The sequence below is a fragment of the Marmota flaviventris genome, chromosome 12 (assembly GCF_047511675.1).
Source record: "Marmota flaviventris isolate mMarFla1 chromosome 12, mMarFla1.hap1, whole genome shotgun sequence".
NCBI lineage: Eukaryota > Metazoa > Chordata > Mammalia > Rodentia > Sciuridae > Marmota > Marmota flaviventris.
Genome location: NC_092509.1, coordinates 102184202 through 102206446, shown reverse-complemented (window position 1 = coordinate 102206446; position 22245 = coordinate 102184202). Strand labels below are relative to the sequence as shown.

At 33.4% G+C, this 22245-nt stretch overlaps 1 protein-coding gene across 3 annotated transcripts in view; it reads left to right on the top strand.

Moving 5' to 3' along the window:
* Positions 1-22245, top strand: part of Rabgap1l (RAB GTPase activating protein 1 like) — a 620475-nt gene that overhangs the window by 91646 nt on the left and 506584 nt on the right. For all 3 annotated transcript variants that reach the window (XM_071600291.1, XM_071600292.1, XM_027935052.2), the window contains 3 exons: positions 13519-13585; positions 17577-17679; positions 20551-20717. In XM_071600291.1, the coding sequence (XP_071456392.1) occupies positions 13519-13585; positions 17577-17679; positions 20551-20717 (337 nt within the window). The remainder of the gene's footprint in view (positions 1-13518; positions 13586-17576; positions 17680-20550; positions 20718-22245) is intronic.

The window sequence follows — 22245 nt, the reverse complement described above, 5'->3', positions numbered from 1 at the left end:
GAACATTCTGTCCTTGCACAGCTGACCTTCCCTGTGTTTTAGTACCACCACATCTACAAATATTGCAAGGTTTCCTTCCACTCTGCTGTGTTGATACAGATTCAAAAAGCCTTAATTTATGTTTCAAATACATTATTACTAGCACTATTACCTAGCACCCATTTGGATGCCTAGAATAAATTGTTACTTCTGCTTGATACCCAAAAAGTGAGAAAGGAGAAGGGGAAATTTTTCAGTTTTGGCCAGTGTTAGTGTTCTGACTATTTGATTTTTTCCCACCACATATTAATCTTTATTTTAGCAACTGGACCTCTTTAAATTCCCTAACAGGGGGAGATGTTCTAATGGTGCTAATTTTAAGCCTTGTGGGAGGAAAATTGAGGAGAGATTTTGGTTTCAGGGTTTCACTCTATGGCACACCATTCTGTTCCCAGGGTTTTGCCCCTCATGGTTGCTGTGCTTACTAGAATGAAGTAGTAATAAAAAAAAGTTGAGTACAATGATTAGATTGTTTTAAAACACACAACTCAGTTTGTTTGAGTAACAGCCAACACTGATAGAGAGGAAGAATTTCCATGAGTCACTTTTATCACTTTTAATTTGGGAGTGGTTAAAATTCATTATATATACATTAGAAAAATACAACACATCATTACTAGAAAGCAGTCATATATCAGACCATATGGAGCAATGGAGTTAAGACCTATGCACTTTAACCATTTGCAGAGTAATCCTGAGATGTTCCAGCTTCAGATCTTAATTTAGGCTTGAGGCTTACAGCCAAAACCATGTAACAAATTGAAGTAATAAGTAGCATTTATCATACTTATCACTTATCAGGTACCTTGCCTTATCTTATTTTCTTGGGTAAAAGATTTCCTGGGCAAGGATAACAAAAAAATTACCTGGGGATCTTTTCTTTTCATTGAACCAACAGTTCTGTAGTATGATTTGACATTACTAAAGTCAAAGCGTGGTTAGATTTGAATTGTTTATCATCTTTTGACTAAACTAATACAGTATTAAGACTTTTCTGAGGGTTTTTGGCCAAATTTGCTTAGTACTTCTTTTTACTTTCACCGTAAGAAATTGTTATAGTTTTATTATTTAAGAAGAAGCCCAAGCTACTGTCTTGAAGTTGCCCAGGTGTTAGTCTAATTTACATGTTTTAATCTCTTATGTAAATGAATGTATGAACTTTTTTTTAGCAAAATCCAATGTTTAGATGTTCTAATATTTTTCTTAATTCCTTTTCTGAAAATGAGAAAAAATTAAGCGGGTGACCTATACTCTCCATGAGTTGTTCCATGAGCTTATTCATTTGTCCTCTGTTTTTTCTCAAGGCAGTAGAAAGATAATCTTCTTTTTCCTTAGGAAAACACATTATTACTTACACAAAAATATTTTCAGTGTTCTCTCAAGATGTTTTCAAGTGACAGTTGAAAGAAATTGGCATTATTAAGTGCTTTGCAGAGTGGGTATCTGGAAACTTCTATCTGTCTCTCGATCTTTGGACTAAAACTTGTAATTAGGGCAGAATTTTCAGCATATTCCATTGCTGGCTTTCTGGCAATCAATAGAGGGAGGTTTAGTATGAAGTATGAATATATGTAATACTATTATTTATTTTATCATCATATTTTAATACACCTTTTATATTAGCAATTAAAATATTTTCTGTAATGTGTTTTTATAAGTTGATTGATTTTTGATATCTTAGAGCTAATTTTGAAAAACTTTTTAGTTTGAAATTATATATTATATACATATTAATATATTTATATATATATATCATAGACTTAGAGGAAATTATAATAATAGTACAAAATATCTCTATGTACACTTCCCCCAACTTTCCCCAAGGATAACATCTCACATCACAACAGTATGTTATCACAACTAGGAAACTGACATTGCTACAATTTATAGACCTCTATGGGAGCTGTGTTTTGTAAGTCATAATATACTTACATACTGTAATAATAATTTCTTAACTTATTGGTTTAAGAGATTTGGATTTGTAACCTGGCTGCTAAGTATTAGAAGAGATGGGCTATTTTAACTGTTTTCTGTATTCCAGTGTCAGATTATTACCTCTTGGCTCCAAATCTACCTTCTTAACCTGATCATCACTAATGGAGCCTTAAGTGTTCTTTACAGCACGTACAGTATCAGTTGTGACAGTAGAGGATGCTGAAGAAACACTGCAGGAAGAAGGGATTTCTCTTCTTGGTTCTGATGTGCTGATTATTATTTCTTGGTTTTGTCTGAGGACATCTAGGGATGCTTTACCTCCAGGTTTGTACAGCATTTGCCCGTGAGCTCATAGCTTTGGTTCTGACTCAGTTAAGTCCTTCTTCAGCCTTACGGACACAGATTCTGTGTGCCCCAGGCCTAACATGCCAGTGAGCTGGCTCAGGGAACCCTCCTTTGCTAGCCTGCCTGCCAATCTGTCTGCCTGATTTCTTTGCTATTCATGGGGCTGCAGTCATACCTTCTCTAGGGAGATCTGAATACCAGCTTTAGGGAAAGGATTCCCCTTTCCAAGTTTGCTCTTCCTTGAAATGCTTTCCTTTCCTTTACAGTTATCCTCCTATTACATATAGTTAATAGTTCTTTATAGTTAATTTTCCCTGTTTAAATTACTGTGTTTTTTCACCTGATTGGCCCCCACCAGAAGGTATCTAAATTAGGATCTAATGATACTAGCCACAGATAAAGTTTCTGATACTTTTCTGGGAAAAGCAAAATAAAGCAGCTTTGAAGCCATTAACTGTCATAATTAATGGCAAGGATAATATCTACCGTTTAATGATTTTTTTTTTACCATATGTTTATTTCTTTTCAGGTATTTCGTGCATATTTTCTTACTAAAGCTAGAAACCCTGCAAAGTACTTTTCCTTTTTTAAAATGTTTTTGTTTTTAACATTTTATTTTTAAGTTATAGTTGGACACAACACCCTCTTTTTATTTACTTTTTTTGTGGTGCTGAGGATCAAACCCAGGGCCCCACACATGTTAGGCGAGCGCTCCACTGCTGAGCCACAACCCCAGCCCCTCCTTTTTTATTTTGGTTGGGTAGCTAAAGCATGTTATTTTGCCTTGCTAAGAAATATAGCCAGTTAATAAGAAGCAACATAAGAATTGAATCAGAGCTTTTTACTATTTTTCTTTTTTTTTTTAATATTTATTTTTTTAATTTTCGGCGGGCGCAACATCTTTGTTTGTATGTGGTGCTGAGGATCGAACCCCGGCGGCACGCATTGCCAGGCAAACGTGCTACCGCTTGAGCCACATCCCCAGCCCTACTATTTTTCTTAAAGCCTTTCCATTTTACTCATGTATGACTTTTGAAGAGGGAGAGATGGACCTAGGAGATTGTACTAATGACCTATAATAGGATATAATTATTTTATTAATATTGCTTAGTTATTAATATTTTGTCTTCATTTGTAATTGCAGCATAGTTTTTAAAAAAGATCTTTGGAACATTGAAAAGTAGATAAAGGAAGACCTAAAAATGTTATTTTTAACTTATTTTATTTAGGCAGTGAATTAACAAATGTTAAACAAATGTCAGATTGTATTTATGCTTTAAATATTGATTTGATCTTTAAAATTTTCAATGTATTATAATAAATTTGCTCATCCTTTTATTCTCATAGCTTTTCTAATTGTTAGTCTCATGTTTCCTTTAAGCTTATACATTTAGGTGAATTATTCCATTATTCTACTGTTCTGTAAGAAATTGGTAATTCTTTGGTAAGTGATCAAAGCTTTACATATCTTGATTAAATTATTTTAAATGGACTTGAGCTTCGAGGCGCCTATGTTTTTTTTTTTTTTTTTACACAAACACAGTATTGTTTTATATTAAAATTTTCTGCATTTAAAATATAGATGCCAAAATAAGACTGTGCAGAAAGGAATGAACATAGGAGGCCAGAAATGGCTATTCCTAAGGCTTGCTTATAAGGTTGGCCTTTGAATGGCATCTGGAAACTTTGATTTTTGCGAGAATTTCTATCATTCCCAGATTGAAAAAAGTGACTCACTGTGCTTAAATTGTTTGCTTACTCAATGTGGCTTTTGACGAACACCTGCTTTCCTTCTGGGAGTCTTGAGTTTTGGGTAGGCACTAGGGAGAAAGTGCTTCCAGTAGAACCCTGGGGTATTGAGTCTCTGTGAGCTTCCATGGCAGACAACATTTGGCAAGTGTATTGTAATCACTTCTTGCTGTAGGAGTGCCTCTTTGAATGTCCTCTGTGACTCCACTAGGAGAAACTCGTGGAAGCCTGTGCCTGCTTTCCTCCTGATTTCATTCCTTGTGTCTTTTTCCTTTCCTATTTTGCGTTGTATCATTTCACTGTAATAAATCATAAGTGTAATTGCAACTATATGTTGAGTCATGTGAGTCCTGCTAGCCTGTCATAGAACCTAGGATGGTTTCATCACAGTGGCATCTGTCATGACTCATTTACATCCAGGAATTCACATTTAAAATTACTATTTTTCTCCTTGGAATGTGTTTATCCCTAGGTATTGCTTTTATTGACTTCAGGAAATATTTATCTAATTGAAGGCCTATTTATGAGGTATTGGATAGCTCTGTTGGACCTTTTCTTCAGAGGAGTAGTGTTATTTGTGAGATGAGATTTTGAATTAATGCATAATAAATATACAGTTGGATTTACAATTCTGCAGACACATCAACTGAGTGTATCTTTGGGCATCTAGAAGGCCATCTTTTCCTGATGCACTTCGAGTAAACCTTATCCACATTTAAACATATTCTGCTTCCTTTCCTCATTGATCCTCTTCCTCACCACTTATCTTCAGTAATGGTAAGAGGATGCCTAGAGCTTCACATTCATCTGGTAAATACTGCTCCTTCCTTAGTTGGCCCAAACTGGAGTAGAGCAGTGTACTTGAGAATTATGCACACTTCTTCCAAGATTCTTCTTCCTACTCCCAATATTCAATTTCCCTGAAGTAACTATTCTGTTTTGTCTTTTTCTTCTGGCTTTGTAAGCATTCCAAGACTCCCAGGTTTTCTGTCAATACTCAGATGCTCATTCCCACATTATTCTGTATGTCCCCCCATTTGACTTTGATCTCCTGCTCCTGTCCAGCTTCTTAAACCATTCCATTCCAAACCCTGGAGCTTGTAGTTCATCATCAGCATAATTCCTTTTATCCTCAACTTTCTGAATGTAGTCTCAAATTCCTGCAACCTGTTTTCTCACCTGAGTCTAATGTTCCCCTTATAATGGTTTCAAATGATGGCTGTTTTCTTTCACTTCTTGTAATTCTGGCCTGGAGATGTAAGTATCCCTGCTTATTCTTACTTCCTTTACACTGTTATTTCTCTTTTCTTCTAAAATCTTAGCTGTGAAGTTCAGGCTTTAAGATTTTACTGTCTGCTAAATTCACTTGTTTCAGCTATCTGTGAATCCTTGGGATTACCATTGCTTTTTGAAGATTTTTAGTTTCTGGCTCTGACGTTTATTTGTTTAATTATTTTTATTTAAAACATTTCTCTATTTTTTATCTGTGAATAAGTGGAATTGTCTATTATGTAGATGTTATGTCATATGTAAAACCTTGGAGGAATTAATTTAAAATCTATTAGAATTAGTAAACTAGTTAAGTAACAGAAGATCAATTGATAAAAACTCAGTTGTACTTTTAAGGATTGGCAGTGAAGTATCTGAATGTAAAATAAAGATGGAATTTTATTCTTTTTATGGCTGAATGGTATGCATTCATTCATTGATGAACACTTAAATTGATTATCTATTGTGACTGTTGTATATGTGAATAGTGCTAAAATAGGATAGTGCAGACATCTCTTCAGAATAATGATTGCATTTCCCTTGGGTATATATCCAGTGTTGGGACTGCTAGGTCATGTGTTAGTTCCATTTTTCAATTTTGTGAGAAATTGCCACACTCTTTACTATACTGGCTTACTATGCTATATACTCACCATCCGTGTACAGGGTGCCCTATTCTCCATGCCCTCATCAGGACTTGGTATCTTTTGTCTTTCTGATTGTTTTAGTTAGCCTTTTAGTTTCTGTTACTAAAAGACCTGATGAGTGATTTTAGAGGAGGAAAGTTCATTTGAAGGCTCATGTTTTCAGAGGTCTCAGTCCATGGACAGCCTATTCCATTCCTCTGGGCGCAAATAAGGCAGAACATTATGGTGGAAGAGTGTGGTGAAGGCAAGCAGCTCACATGATGATCAGAGAGCAGAGACAGAGACTCCACTAGCCAAATACATAATATATACCTCAAAGGCATGCCCCCAGGGACCTACCTCCTCCAGCCACACTCTATCTGACTTCCCATTAGGGGATTAATTCACTGATTGCGTTAAGGCTCTCATATCCTAATCATTTCTCCTCTAAACCTTCCTGCACTGTTTCACACATGAGCTTATGGGGGACATCTCACATCCAAACTGACATTGATGATTGTCTCTTTTAAGTGGAGTGAGATAATGCCTCATTGTGGTTTTGATTTGGATTTCCTTGATAAGTAATGACATTGAACATTTTTCCATAGGTCTCTTTGTAGGTCCTCTTTTGAGAACTATTTAGATTCTTTATCCATTTGTTAATTGGATTATTTAGGTTTTATTCCCCACTCAGTTGATTTGAGTCCTTACATATTCTATATATGAACCCTTCATATCCTTCATTTTTCCCACTCTGAAGTTTGTCTTGCTTTGCTTTGTTGATTGCTCCCTTACAGGGTCAGAAGCTTTTTAGTTTGATATAATCTCCTTTGTCTGTTTTTATGCTTCTTGTTTGTGTTCTTGGGGTCCTATTTAAAACATCCTTAATTCAATGTTCAAATGATGTGTTTTCTCCTAGAAGTTTTATGTCTTACATTTAATTCTTCAATCCATTTAGAGTTGATTTTTGAATATAGTGAGAGATAAGGTTTAATTTCATGACTCTGGATGTAGATATCTGGTTGTCCCAGCACCATTTATTAAAGGGGCATCTTTTCTCAGTGTATTTTCTTATTACCTTCATTGAAAGTCAGTTGGTAGTAGATGTGTGAGTTCTGAATGTTCTGTTCTTTGTCATTTGTTTCTCTGTTTTTATGCCAATACCATGCTGTTTGGGTTACTACAGCTTTGTAGTATTTTTTCAAGTCATGTAATGTAATGCCTTCTGCTTTGTCTGTTTGCTCAAGAGTGAGGAAATTGGGAATTATTTATGGTTCTGTGTGAAGTTTAAGATTTTTTTTTCTCTATTTCTGTGATGAATGTTTGGTCCTAGGCTTTTCTTTATTGGAAGGCTTTTGATAGCTGCTTTCATTTCATTACTTGATGTTAATCTATTTAGGTTTTCTATATCCTCATCCAATTTAAGTAGATCATATGTCTCTAGGAATTTGTCAACATCTTCAAGCTTCTTTCTTTGACTATAAATTTTCAAAATAGTTTCTGATAACCATCTGAATTTCAGTGGAGACTGTGGTGATATTTCCTTTTTCAGCTCTCATTTTATTTACTTGAGTCTTTCTGTCTTTATTTTGGTTAATTTGGCTGGGGATTTATCCATCTTGTTTATTTTTTCAGAAAATCAACTCTTTGTTTTATTGATCCTTTATATTGTTTTTTGTTTTCTGTTTTACTGATTTAAGTTGTGATTTTAATTATTTCCGGTTGTCTTCTGCTTTGGTCTTGGTTTGTTCTTCTTTTTCTAGGGTTTTGAGGTGTAATGTTAGGTTGTTTATTTGGTCTCTTTTTGTTCTCTTAATATATGAGCTCAATGCTATGAACTTTTGTCTCTGAACTGCTTTCATACTGTGCCATAGATTTTGTTATGTTGTATTTCTATTTTCATTTCTTTGTAAGATTTAAAAAAAAATTCTCCCCTGATTTGTTTTTGCTATCCATTCATTATTCAGAAGTGTATTATTTAGTCTCTAGGTGTTAGAGTGGTTTCTGTTTTTCATCTTATGATTAGATTAGAGTGATTTCTTATTTTCTCTCTTTTTTTAAATAGCTTTCTATAGAGACTAAGTTCTCTACATGGGTAGCAGATTTAAGGCAATACTAAGCATCTATTTAAAGTTATATTTTTCCTAGTAATTTGTGCTAGAATTCTAGGAAATTTGGGGGGAATATTGTGGTTTGGATAAATGTCTTTCAAAGGCCCATGTTTTAAAGGTTTGGTCACCAGCCTTTGATACAAGTAGGACCTAGTGGGAGGAAATTAGATCACCAGGGGCATGCCCTTGAAAGGGCTCTTGGGACCCTGACTCCTTTCTCCCTTTGCTTTATGGCTACCATGAAATGAACAGACCTCCTCCACTTATGTTCTCTTGCCACGATATATTGTGTTGCCACAAGCCCAAGTTAACAGGGCCAAGTAACCATAAACTGAAACTTCTGAAACTGCGAGCCACAAGAAATCTTTTAATAAGTTGGTTATCTCATATTTTATTAAATCAAACCTTGTTATAGCAAGGCAAAGCTAAGAGGGAAGAAGTAGAATTTCCTATCTGCTGAATGAAGATGAAAGAATTAACTTGTTTGTGTATATCTTTTGCTGATAAATATAAATTCTAATGGAGAGACTTCTTCTTTCCATTATTGTTGGCACCAAAGCTAGTAGAGTGAAATTATTAAGATCAACAACTATGGAGTCCCCTCTTATGGGTTTGAATCCTGCCTCTGCAGTGACCTTTTTGAAGTTATTTCACTTCTCTGGACTTCAGTTTCCAATTTCTAAATTGTGAATAATACTTACCTATTAAGATTGTTGGAAGGGTGGAGCCAGGTGTAGTGTGGGGTAGTGTCACATGCCTGTAATTCTAGTGACTCCGGAAGCTCATGCAGGAGGATTACAGTTTTAAGGCTAGCCTCAGAAACTTAGCAAGACCCTAAGCAACTTAGTTGAGACCCTGTTTCAAAATGAAAAAATAAAAAGGACTGGAGATATGGCCCAGTGGTAAAGTGCTTCTGAGTTTAATCCCCAGTACCAAAGGTGACGGGGGAAGGAAGACTGTTGATTGTTGTAAGGTTAGAATCAATTAATGACTGTGAAGTATTTGTAATAGGCCCTGATGTGGAATAATGCTTAATAAAATGCTATTATACTGTTAGTAGTACTCTTACCACCACCTTAATCATGATTTTTACCTTGATGATTGGTGCTCTGCATGTAATAATCGAGAATAAGTAGCCTACAGAATCAAAGTAGACTGCTGCTGGGGGAAGGCAGATGTTGGCTAGATTTATTCAGAAACTATGTGGATAATAGGCAGTCCTTGTTTGGCCCAGTTATGATATGTATGAATACCTGTTGTCATGGTTTAGTTAAATAACTGTATCCACTTGTCTGCAAAGTTCAAGTTTGTGTTATTGTAGTGTATTAACTGTGAGTGATTACATGAAATACAAACTTTACTGTTACCTCTTCTTTCCATAAGTCATAATGTAAATACATGATCAGTCACTGTGTCACTTTTTTCAAAGTGATAGGTCTCAGTGTGTACTGTTATTCAGTTAACTTACAGACTGCAAAGCATGTTGCACTGCTTCCTTGTCTCCTAGTGATAACTCCATGTGACATTTCACAAAAAATGGAAAACTGAAAGAGAAAACTTGGCACCCGAGATAAAAATGTAGCAAAGAAGTGAAAAGTAATAGAAGATATGAAAATGGTGATAGTAAATATGAAGACAAGCTGAGACCTAGATGTCCATGAAGCTGGGATGTGAACCATACTGAAGAGGTCTGCTGAATTCAAAACACATGATAAAGTCACTCCAATGTCTTTTAGTTTAAATTTCTCTTGGAATAGGAAGCTGCTCATGGTTGAATTGGAGTAACTCAACTTCTTTTGGTTGAAGACTAGTAAAAAAATTACAATAAGTTTTGCTAGCATTGAAGCCAAGTAAAGCTAGTTACCACATCGAAAGGGAATGGTATTACTAGGAGACTGGAGTTCAAGCATTTCTTCAGCTAAATTTTGAAAGCAATATGACATAAATAATACAATTGAAAATATTCAGACATCATGTCAAGAAGCAACAATGAACAGTATGTGTGTAGTGTGGCAACATCTGTAGTACACTGTAGAAATAAATTTTGAGGATTTGAATAGGACACATGCAGAGTTAAAGTAGTGACTGATTCTCTGTGGGAATGTTGACACTGCTGCTATTCAAGGGACTCTAGATAAGCAGCTGAGGAGCTTAGGGAAGATGAACCTATCAACATGAGTACGGACAGTGGTTCTGTTGAAGGTGGGGGGAAAGAATGTCTCAGAAGTGACTTTGGCAAAATCTTCACATTAGAACAACTTTTGGATATTTTACAACATCGAAAATGCAAAGACTAAATGGAAGCTGATCCAAATTCAGAAAGGAATATGACAATTTCATGTGAGGCACTTGGTTCCATCCTTAGCACCACATAAACATACATAAAAGAATAAAAGAACAATACCTTTGTGTCCAACTACAACTAAAAAATAAATATTTAAAATAAGCCGTAAATACAATAATGAAGTAGTGTTTGGCTTAAAGTTAAAACATTTGATAAATAGGAGCTTCTATAGTTAATATATTTATTGATATAATCTCATTTTCAGGAGGTTTGATTTCAATTTTTGAGTCAGGTCAGCTATTTACTGTATAATAAATAATGTCTAGTGTGGGTCCATTCCTCTTTATTAACATTCTGTACTTACAGGCACCACAGAACTTGCTATATCAAATTGTAATTGCCTGTTTACTTATTTTCCTTTCCTACTAGACTGTGAAAGTCTTGAAAAAATAGGTGGGATATGAGTTTGCTTTCTACCTTACCAAGTAAGTTTATAAAAGAAGGTTGAATGCTTTGAATTCCCCAATGAACTGCTTAATCTTCACATTAGGGGTTTATGTTTCTAATAATATCTACCTAATTCCCTACACATTATTCCTAATAGATCTTGCGGGTCTCCATAGGAAGCCTTGTATGCTCTAATGAAGTATAATTTTGGAAATTACTAATACAGTTTGATAGAAAAAAATATGTGATTTTAGTGCTAGAAGAAGTAAATTTTAGTGCCTCTCCCATTTTCTAGAAGAGGAAGCAGAAGCCTAAGGGACTAGGTGCTTTCTTTAAGGTCACACTGCTGGTTGGTGGCAGGAATTTTTAAATTCATAAGCCAGGAAGAGTAGTACATTAAAAGATCATCAGGCTAAGGTTAATAAGTATTGCCATTTAAGGGAAATTCAAACCTCTAAGGCTCTTTTTGTGGTAAAGTTTGATATAGGAATATTATGCTAAGAAAATATAAAATTTTATCCATTTTACTTGGATGTGCTTGAGAAACAAAATAATATAAAATTTTAAATTTTAAAAAGAGCCAGGAGAAAGAAGAGAGGATAATTTTAAACTGTAAGCATTGGTTCCAAAAGGGATTGAGGGACATGGAGAAATTAATATTTTTCAAACGTACAGTGCTTTGGTATTTGTTAACTTATTACGATGAGTGTATAATAGCTTTGTAACTTAAGCAACCTTATAATAGTTAAAAAACAACAAAACACCATAATATACCCATGGGAAATGCAAGCTTGAGCAAAGTTTGCAAGAAAGTAAGAGACAGATCTGTCCTCATTAACCTTAGTTGAGGAGACCAAATTTTACATCTGGAAAAGAATTAACTCTTTTATTAAAGGCAATAATACTGTTTAATACCGTGAATTGTGTGATTAATTTCATTAAATTTATATAGACAGTATTATAGGAGTTTATAGGCAAGAGATTGTAGCAGTATTTAGTAATCGTATTTAAGTTTTGAATACTAGAGTATAATTATTTCTGTTATACTAGATTATATTTTGTTCAATGATACAATGATATCTTTGAAAGTTATCATCAAAACTTATAAATTTTAATTGTGGTATATGTCCAAGATAAAGTTGGATGCCAGAAGACAAGCTTGAACAAAGGATCCTCAAGCACTCACAGGACATACGTATTTACTACTTCCCTTGCATGTATTGGAATAGGACTAGGAACAAAGCTTGTTCAAGGAAACGAAGACCATGCTGCTGGGAAAGTGAACTTCAGGAAAACAACAAGAATTAGATTAAGGGTTGACACAAGCTATCACTATTGTGAAGTTTTAAAAAGTGTTATGTTTAATATAGTTACATTCTTTACTCTTGTGTAACTCCATAGCATATCTTCAGATTTTGGGAAGATATGATGAAAACATTATTAAGTGTGAGTATGCATTGTTGGCAGAGGAACGCTGTACAGATTACATTGCTTCTTGATTTATGGAACCTGTTTAATAGCAGTATGAATTTGGGTGAATTGTTTAACTTCTCTGAACTTTACTCTGCCAACTTATAGAATGGAGTTAACAATAGTCTTATAAATTTAAAAATCTTAGATTTAGGTGAATTTTAGTGCTTATGAAAATGATTTACAAATGAAGTGGTGGTGTTGGTAGGATTCCTGAAGCTTCTCTAGCATCAGGAAGCACAGAGTAAGTAGTTCATATAACTTTTTTTGTTTCTTTTTAAAAATATATTTTTAATATATATATTATTACTATGTGTCATAATTATACATAGTAATTGGGTTCATTTTGACAAAATTGTTGCATATAAGGAATTTGATTTTGAGCTACATTCTCTACCCTTTTTCCTCCCTCTCCTCCCACCTCTACTCTATAAAACTTCCTTTCTTCTACATATACATAAAAGTGAAATTCCCTTTGGTATCTTTATAAATGAATTTAATATGATTTTGTTAAATTATCCTATTTGTCTTCCCCTTTCCCTTCCTTCCTCCCTCACTTTTGTTCATATAACTTTTTTTTAAAATGGTATTTTTTTTAATATTTATTTTTTAGGTGTAGATGGACACAACACAGTGCCTTTATTTTTATGTGGTGCTGAGGTTTGAACCTGGATCCTGTCCGTACTAGGCGAGCGATCTGCCGCTGAGCCATAATCCCAGCCCTTTGTTCATATAACCTTTATTTAAAAAATCTGAGGATTTTTTGAGGGTTAAGGTTTTACTTTACTTTCTGTTAATCTGATCTCATGCAGAGAGAGCTCAGTGTCTTAGACTTGTTTTCAGAAATTTAATTTTTAATTTTGCTGGGTTAATTGATCTTGACCTATGTTTTTGGAATAACTTTAAGGCAAAGAAAATCTCTTTTGTATTCCTAGAAACTAATTCCAATCTCACTACCATATTTTCTTACAGTCAACAAATTGTGGCCATTTTTATGAGGGTTTCTGAATTTGGTTATCTTTATATGCAAAATAAAGATCTGGAAATTTTGATAACTTATTTTTATGGGATTGTATTATATAGCTTAATGAATTCTTATTTTTGATGTTCTTAAAAAAGCTAAAGTTATGTGGAAGTACAGAGCTCACATTGTATACTTATTATAAAAAGGTTTTTTGCTCACTGGGCTTCTATGTATTCTTGACACCTTATTTCTCCTTTTTTCTTTCCCCAATATTTTCAGATGTTTTGGAATGTTGTTAAGCCCAGGTCGAAACGTGAAGAACAGTGACATGCATTTACTGGATATGGTAATGATAATCTTAAGCACTTTAACCAAGTACAGATACTAGTTATTTTATATTTTTAGAGCATTTTCTATTTTGTCATGTTTTCAGAATTGTTTATTTTAGCTATGTAGTATTAATAATTAAATTTGGATACTGAAACTTAAATTATGAGGGAGGGATTTAGTATACTTTCCTGTTAAACAAGCATAGGCTAGTTGAAAACAAAACAAGGATAGTGTTATGATAATGTCCATCTGTTCATCTCTTTCACTTAGGAAAATGTCTCTTCTTTGATCTTAAAATATTAAGTATATGATTTTAACAAGCATCTCCAAAGTGTATATGGTGCCTTTATTTTAATGCACTATTAATTAGAGTACTGTGATGTTTTCTTTAAAGCATTTCCCTGTCTGAATTTGTCCTTGATTATGTGTCCTTAGCAAAGTATATATATTTGCTTAATTTCAGAAGTGCCCTTAAAGATGAACATAGTATTTGGTGTAAAAGTAGCAAGCCATCTTAACTTTTAAACATCTTTTAAATTCTAAGATTGCATTTAATGAAAACTTTTGCTTTGTGACTTAGAAATGTTATATAGGAAATAATTACCTTCATAAAGCATTAATTTTCCTAATTAATAAACTGAGATTTTTATGTTTAGTGGTAAGAGGTATTACATTTTTTTTCTTTCAGCTGTGCTTTGTGCATGTCACTTAATTATCATTAATTATGTCAAGTTCTTTGAATTATTTCATGATAATGTTAATGCTGATTTTTTAGTAGTTCTGGAATGCTTCATTCAGGCTTTAGGAATTTGTGTGCCAGTCATTGTGCGAAGTGATGGGATTGTAGATGTGAGTGGAATGTAGCTCTCTGTCATCTGGGGTTCATAGTCTTGTGATGGAAACAGACTTTTAAAGTATGTACCTGCAGCAGTGGGTTAAGTGGTCTCTCTCGTGGTACAGTGGGTCACAGAAATATATTGGTCAGGTAAGGGCAGCCAATTACACTGAATGTGGAAACAAATTAGTTATTGATCCTTCTTTCTTCTATCCCTCTCTGCAACATATCAGTAATGAATGTGGTTTTACCCTAGAAAAGCCATAGCATTCTGGAGCTCTGAAAATTCCATGTGGAGGTAATTGGGGAGCACTGAGGCATTAAAAACTTTTAATATCCTAGGTCCTCATTGTGTTTTTTCAGAGCTTAAAATGTCAAGACCAATGATTGGTAGAGATTTGTTCACAAACCTGAATTCAGATGACAGAATTATAGAGCACGTGTGAACTTTTGTGGCCCCTTTGTCTTATCCAACTTGCAGAGTGGTCTTAACCCCTGAGACCTCAAAATCCATGGCCTCCTCAGTATTCATGCTCCTAAAGAGAAATGGATTTCCTTTGCAATAAATAGTGGGGCAGAAAGGGAGGATTTGTGTTTTCAGTTATCAACAGTTGTGATTCTTTATTACCTGATGCTATGAATCTTTGTGATATCTTAATATGTGGTCATTGACCCTTGGCTGGATTACATCTAATAAAAAGGAACTCATTACCTTATATTGAAGCCTCAAGGACAGTTCTGGATTTTACAGAGTTATTTCTTTATAATCAGCTGAAATCATATTCCTTGTAACTTTGGCTAATTAGTCTCAGTTTTTTCCCTCTAGAGCAAGATGCTAAAATACTTCTGCTCCTTCTATGACACAACCCAAATGTCGTGTGAAACTGAAAAGAAGTCTTCTACCACTTTATTTTTTGGTCAGACTTTGAAAAAGCATGCAATTACATTTAATTTAACTTAATAACTTGTGAGACTCTCCTATTTGTTTTGAACTGTTCTTAAGCAATACTGACTTTTCCTCTCTGAATGTTTTCTAATAAGCAAGGTGAATTGAGAATTTTCTAGTTTAATAAATCTGTAAGTGTAGTTTAAGATCTTCATGAAAGAGAAAGTGTTGGTTATAAATGAAGTGAGTGTTTTTGGTCAAATGGCTAGTTATTTTTATTATATATATATATATATATATATATATATATATATATATATATATATATATATATATACACACACACACACACACACACACACACACACCACTCATAAATAAAATCAAATATACAAAATTAGTTTGGGTATGGCAGTACAAGTAACAAAGACTCAGTTTTCTTCCAGTAGGGAGGAGAAGAATATTTTTGGTCAAGGAAGCTATAGTGTAGGAAAAAGGAAATAAGAATTTTCGACCCTTAGCTTTTAATATCTAGGAAAAGCCTAATAACAAGCTACCAAGAAAAGTAGAAAAGACAGCAGAGCCAGATTTCTTGGAATTGGAACACAATTTAAAAAGTCCTATATGCTTCAGGAATGGATCTTTAAAATTAACCATTTATTGATACTAAACCAGAAGCTGTACCCACAATTAGAAGTACATTCTGACCCAGTATCCTTCTGATGTATGTATAAGAAGCTCAAGTTCCATGAAGCAGCCCTTAATCCTCACAGGTGTGATGGACGCTGCTGCTTTCTCTCCTGCTTGCTCTGTCCCTGGCCCCCTCTGCCCCTTTCTTTTTGACCAGTCCACTCTCTTTGCATCTTCCTCTTCTCATTTTCACCTCTCAGTATCTGCCTTTGTTTTTTACCTCCATGATTTATAATTTTTAAGGATTATGTGTATTTTCTTCATTTCTCTTTTTCCACTTAACAGTTTCCTAATTCTTTGCTATACTTATGTATTTTTCCTGCTTCATAATAACTTCAATATAACTGTTTTATATGTGGTGTTCATAGCCTAACTTCTCACTAAAACCTTTCAGCTTCCATTGCTAACTATCCACTTTCCTTGGTATTTGCTTATTGAAGGAGAGATTTTGATTCGTGGAGCTTGTGTAGCTTATCTTGTTGGACTTAGGCACTGGAAAATTCCGGTCCAGAAATGGATTGGAGTCTTTTGGGTCAGAAACCCATTGCTGCTCTTAATGGGGGCCTATGTGGGGGCATGGATGGGGAGAGGGAGGGAAAAGGAAAGAGAGAGAGAGAGAGAGAGAAAGAGAGAGAGAGACTGAAAGAGATAATGATAAGGCTATATATAATTTATATATTTATTTATATATTTATATATAGGTTGGAGGTGCTGAGTGGGTTTTCAAATGATGAACTTTAGTGTACTTTGTGTCTGGAAGGCAAGGTTCTTGCACTCAAACTATATAATCTAATCAGTGAATTTTTACTAATATATAGAAAAATATACATACTGATTACCAAACAGGTTTTATAGGGATTCTGAGAAGCATCTGTGAGGGAGGTAATAATGCAAAAAGGTTTTTCTCTTTGTTTCCATTAACCCTTTTAGCACTCTATTTACAACAAAAGAAAATACAGAGTATTGCAATACTGTAGATACTATTCTTTGCATATGCATATATTTGTATGCTTTTGTGTTGTTCTCTCATGCTGCACCCTTAATAAACTTGAGTGTTAATTACAAGCCAAAATTGGTCTCCTAATATTGATTTACAATTATTAGAAAGTATATGGATGTCTGACATGGATAATAGAGGAGCAATAAATTTAGAGGAGCAATAAATTTGAAGGTATTACTTGCTATAAAGAAATATTTTAGGAATATATTAAAATTGGGACTATAGTTTTAATAGAGACTATGTTTATCGTTATATGGGGAGGTAACTGGATTTTGACAACCAACATAAGATCAAGTTAAATTTCATAGCAACATTGTGCTTTTGTGATTCAGCATGTTTGGCCATGCCTCCTTTTATCCAAGAAGTGCATGTCTCTACACAGAAACTATGCTCAAATAAAGCTGTAGAAAAATAATATTAAATAATAATATTATTAAGGAAATATTTTTGTAGGGTGATAAAAACTTACAAAGAAAATAAAACATCTGTTCAATTGTAAATTCAAATTTTAATATGTGAGATAAAGTAAGAAGTAATTTAAAGCAGTGATTTTCTTGATGTGCAAATTATCAGTGAGTACTGTTTGAATTTTACAGGAATCGATGGGAAAGAGCCATGATGGGAGAGCTTATGTTATTACTGGCATGTGGAACCCTAATGCACCAGTGTTTTTGGCACTAAATGAAGAAACCCCAAAAGGTGACTGTTCTTAGTAGATATCTTATTATTTGTTTTAAACTTCAAAATATGAACAATCTTGTATTGTTTTGTTTTAAGAAAAATTCCGTTGCTTATTTAAAATGCAGATATTCTTATTTAGAATTTCAGGTTTCCTTCATACTTTATACTACTATTGGAAAATACTTATCATTCAAAAAAATTCTCCCAAATACATGTGAATTAATTTTATTAGATTATGTAGAAGGCATTTGGGCTTTGTGCTTCATTTATGATTATAGAATTGATAAATGCCAACATTCTGGAATTTTGCATATCTTCGATTACTATTATTATTTTGTACCAGGGATTGAACCTAGGGTTGCTTTACCACTGAGCCATATCCTCAGCCTGTTTTTTATTTTTTATTTAGAGACAGGGTCTTGCTGTGTTGGTTAGGGCCTCACTAAGTTGCTGAGGTTGGCTTTGAACTCACAATCCTCCTGTTTCACCCGGCTTCAATTATTATTTAACCTTTTTTATATTACAGATTACTTACTTTTTTTCCCCCTCATTTTGTCAATTATTGGTTGTAGTATTTTGATCTTTGGGATCCTAGCAATATGTATATATTAAGGACTTCATTGGTAGTAAACATTTTTTCTCTGGTTACATGTTGTTTTTTTAAAAATTTTATTTAACATGTCTAGTGTTGGATAGAAATTTATAAATAATAAATAGTCATGTTTCTCATTTTTCCCATTTTGTTTTTTATTCCTATTTTGTCCAGCATCTGCTAACTGCCTGTGTTTTTTGACCCTTCATTCCTGTCTGCCTTTAAAGTAAATTTAATGTTTTACTTGATGAGTTATAGTCTTACCCTAGATACTTTCTTGTCATTCAAACAAATATTATATTTAGAATACAGTGGATCAATTTGTTTTGTATTGAATTTTATATCATTTAGTTTTTATCCACAGTATATTTTTGGTTAAAGAGAAGAAGCATTAATGAATATTAATATGGAAATATATTCTAATGAAGAACATTAAAATAATGATTATTCTCTGTTTTCCTTAAAGAGAGTACTTACCAGTTCTTTTAAATTGCATGTATTTGATAGTATAACAAACTGTCTGAAAGTGAGGGTTAAAAAGAGAAAGCCACTCTGAAAGCTTTTTATATTTTTAGCAATAAATTATTCTTACACTTAGTTTATTTTTTGAGACAGGCTTGTAAATACCAGTATATAATTTCTTATAGTCATTCAGAAAATACAAAAAATGAGAAAAATAAGCCAGATGGATAATTTTGAAGAATAAAATATAGGAATTTCAAATATTAAGTTGTAAAAGTAGCTCCTACTTGCTTTTAATGTAACACATAGTTCTGTTTCATTTTGTATTTTAATATACATTTCATCCTCAAAAGATAATTTATTTATAATTTATCTGTTCTATTAAAACAACAGTGCTATATCACAGTAATATTCAGATTCAAAATATAATATATTTTAAATTTAAAATTATTTCATATGCTACACAGACATGTTGCCTTGATTTCTAAATGCCTTGATTTCTAAAATGTTTTGATTTCTAAATTTCCATATGGTGTCCTTAAAATTATACATTACTCACAGAATCCATGAGTCATGTAAGGTTTCAGTTTTACAAAAGATTGTTATGCCCTAAGAGATGAAATGTCTTGGATCTTTCACTGTGCTCAATCCAGTTGAGTATTATTCTGTATCCTCTGTTACTCTCTACATTACTCCCTTTAAAGCCCTCTAGTTTAGGAAAAATGTCTAGAACATATTAGTTTCTTTTGAATTGGCAAGTGTAATACTGTTTAGTATAATAAAATGTCCAATTTATGATATCAGTGTAAGTGTAGTTAATGAGTGTAGATTTTATAAAATGTCTTAAAAAACAGTATTGAAGATTTCTTCTAATGGTGGGCTTGTTTGTTTTCATTTTTCCTTGAGAACTAAAAAACAGTGGATAAAATTAATTAAAAAATTTTAAAGAGGGGCTGGGGTTGTGGCTCAGTGGTAGAGCACTTGCCTTGCACATGTGAGGCACTGGGTTCGATCCTCAGCACCACATAAAATAAATAAATTAGTAAAACAAAGGTATTGTGTTCATGTTCAACTAAAAAAATTAAAAAAAAATTTAAAGAGCATCAGGAAATTACAAAGTGGAATGGAATAACCAAGCTATAACTAAAAAAGTAACAATTTCTCTTATTTTGCTTTTTAAGATGAAATAAGAATATAATGATATAAGAAATCTGATAGTTTTCAAGTAAAGCATATCCTGAAAATTTTATTTATTTAATTTTTATGGTGCTAGTGATTGAATCCATAGCCTTGCTCACACTAGTGCTCTACCATGAAGCCATACCCTTGGCCCAGTTTTTATTTATTTTTATATTAAGGTTGAGATTTGAGGAGTGGAAAAAGACAGCTGTCAGGAACTTCAGACACTTGATTAAGATAGGATCATAAGTTCTGAGAAACAGACTTGAAATACTTAGTTACCTATTTTATCAAAGTGGTAAGAAAAAAAAATAAGAAAAATGGTAAGAAAGCATTCAAAAATAAATATATAGAAAGTAATATTATTGTAAAGAACCTTAATTTTGTGGCTTGGGTCGTGCCTCAATGGTAGAGCGCTTGCCTAGCATGTGTGAGGTACTTTTATTGCTTTTTATTGATTCTCAGCACCACATATAAATAAGTCCATAAATTAAAGGTCTATCAACAACTGAAAATATATTAAAAAAATAAATAAAATAAAGGTAAAAGAATCTAAAATAAAAGAAACCTTAATTTTTTTCATAAGTGTGGGAATTTTGTTGTTTTAATCAAAGAATAATAAAGTCAACATAAACTCCAGAATATTTCTACCACAGATAAGCGTGTGTACATGACGGTGGCAGTGGATATGGTGGTCACAGAGGTGGTGGAGCCTGTCCGTTTCCTCCTGGAGGCAGTGGCACGTGTGTACCCTGCAAACGAACGTTTTTGGTATTTCAGCAGAAAGACTTTCACGGAGACTTTCTTCATGAGGCTGAAACAGGTGGGACTTTTTTGTTCTCTTCATGTAGAAACATTTTTCTTTCTACCTTTTATTTTTAATGCCAAGATTAAATGCCTTAAGTAGCAATAAAAAGTAATATAATTTCTAAAAAAAATGAAATGATATTTGAAGTCAGCCAACAGTACTTTTGAAAAATCTACATATAATCAATATACAAATTTTAAAAACTTGGGTTAGTGTAATCATTATGTACTTTTTTTTTTTTGTAGCAATCTGAAACATGTAATGTGGTGAAGAATAAACAATAGAAATACTGACTCTATATAAAACAGGCTTTCTGTCTTTTAAATAAAATTACTTGAAACAAAGAAAATAGAATTCAGAAATGCCATATGCTTATAAAGTTACAATGAAAAATTTTCCTAGACATACCTAATTACTATAGTTATTTCTGGTTATAATTTTTAGATAATCTGCATTATATTAATATGTTATTTGGCTTATCAGTAAGATTATAAAGTTATTTTCATATTAAATGTACAAAATTAGGTTTCCTATGACATCCTTAAATTAGTCACTATTACTGGGTAAAACTTTTTTTTTGTAGTAAATGAATAAGGTAACAGTAAAAAATAATTTGAATTCTAATAAGATTAGTTTGTAAAATCAGAGTAAAATGTTCTGTTTGAATAATGAAAATCCTTAGTATGGTGTTTTTGTTAGTATGCTCACTTTTCTAGGTTTTAAAATACTTGCTGCTTTGTAACTGTAACATGCAAAATGCAGTGTGGCAAAGAAAGCACCAACACAATGAATAAATATAGAAGCCACTTACCCATTTTCATATTAAAACATAACTTGTCATAGCTCAGTTAGGCTTCATTAAGAAGATACTTTGCAGTTATTGTGCTTTTCATCTTTCATACAATTATGATAGCTGTGTTTTGAGTCAGCTTTTATTACTGTGTGGACTGTTTTTGCAGCATATTATAATGAATGTTATGTGAACAATATTCAAAACTTCAGTTGCCTGAGCATCTTTTAGAGTTTTGTCATGAGGTTTCTTTCCTTTTCTCTCTCCCATTCATTCTTGAAATTCCAGTTTTGGAAATCAGGATTGGGTGCTAATTCCCCTGGTGTTGAAGATTAAATGCCCAAGAAATTCAAGGCAAACACAGAGACCAACAGAGATAGGGAAGAAGAGCTGATGCCAATGGGGGATGTGTCTTATCTTTTTATAGACCCCCCACCCTCTCTTTTTTATTGTATAGGTGCCCAAAGGCAGGAAAGAGTAGCCCCAGGAGGGTAATGCCTTGTGTCAGGAAGTGTGATTCTTACCCCTCACTGGAGATGTTATCAGCCAGTTGAGCAGGGAAGTGTTATCCAGAGGTGTTAGTATCCCAATTCCTTTTCCTTGAAAATCCGTCCCTGTCTTTCCTACCTATGCTTTGCCCCGTCTCACTTTTATCCTATTCATCCTATCCTGCCTTCTTTTCTTCCTTTCTTCCTACCTTTTTTTTTTTTTGATAGTTTAGCTGTTGTCACTATCAAAGATTTCATTTTGGGG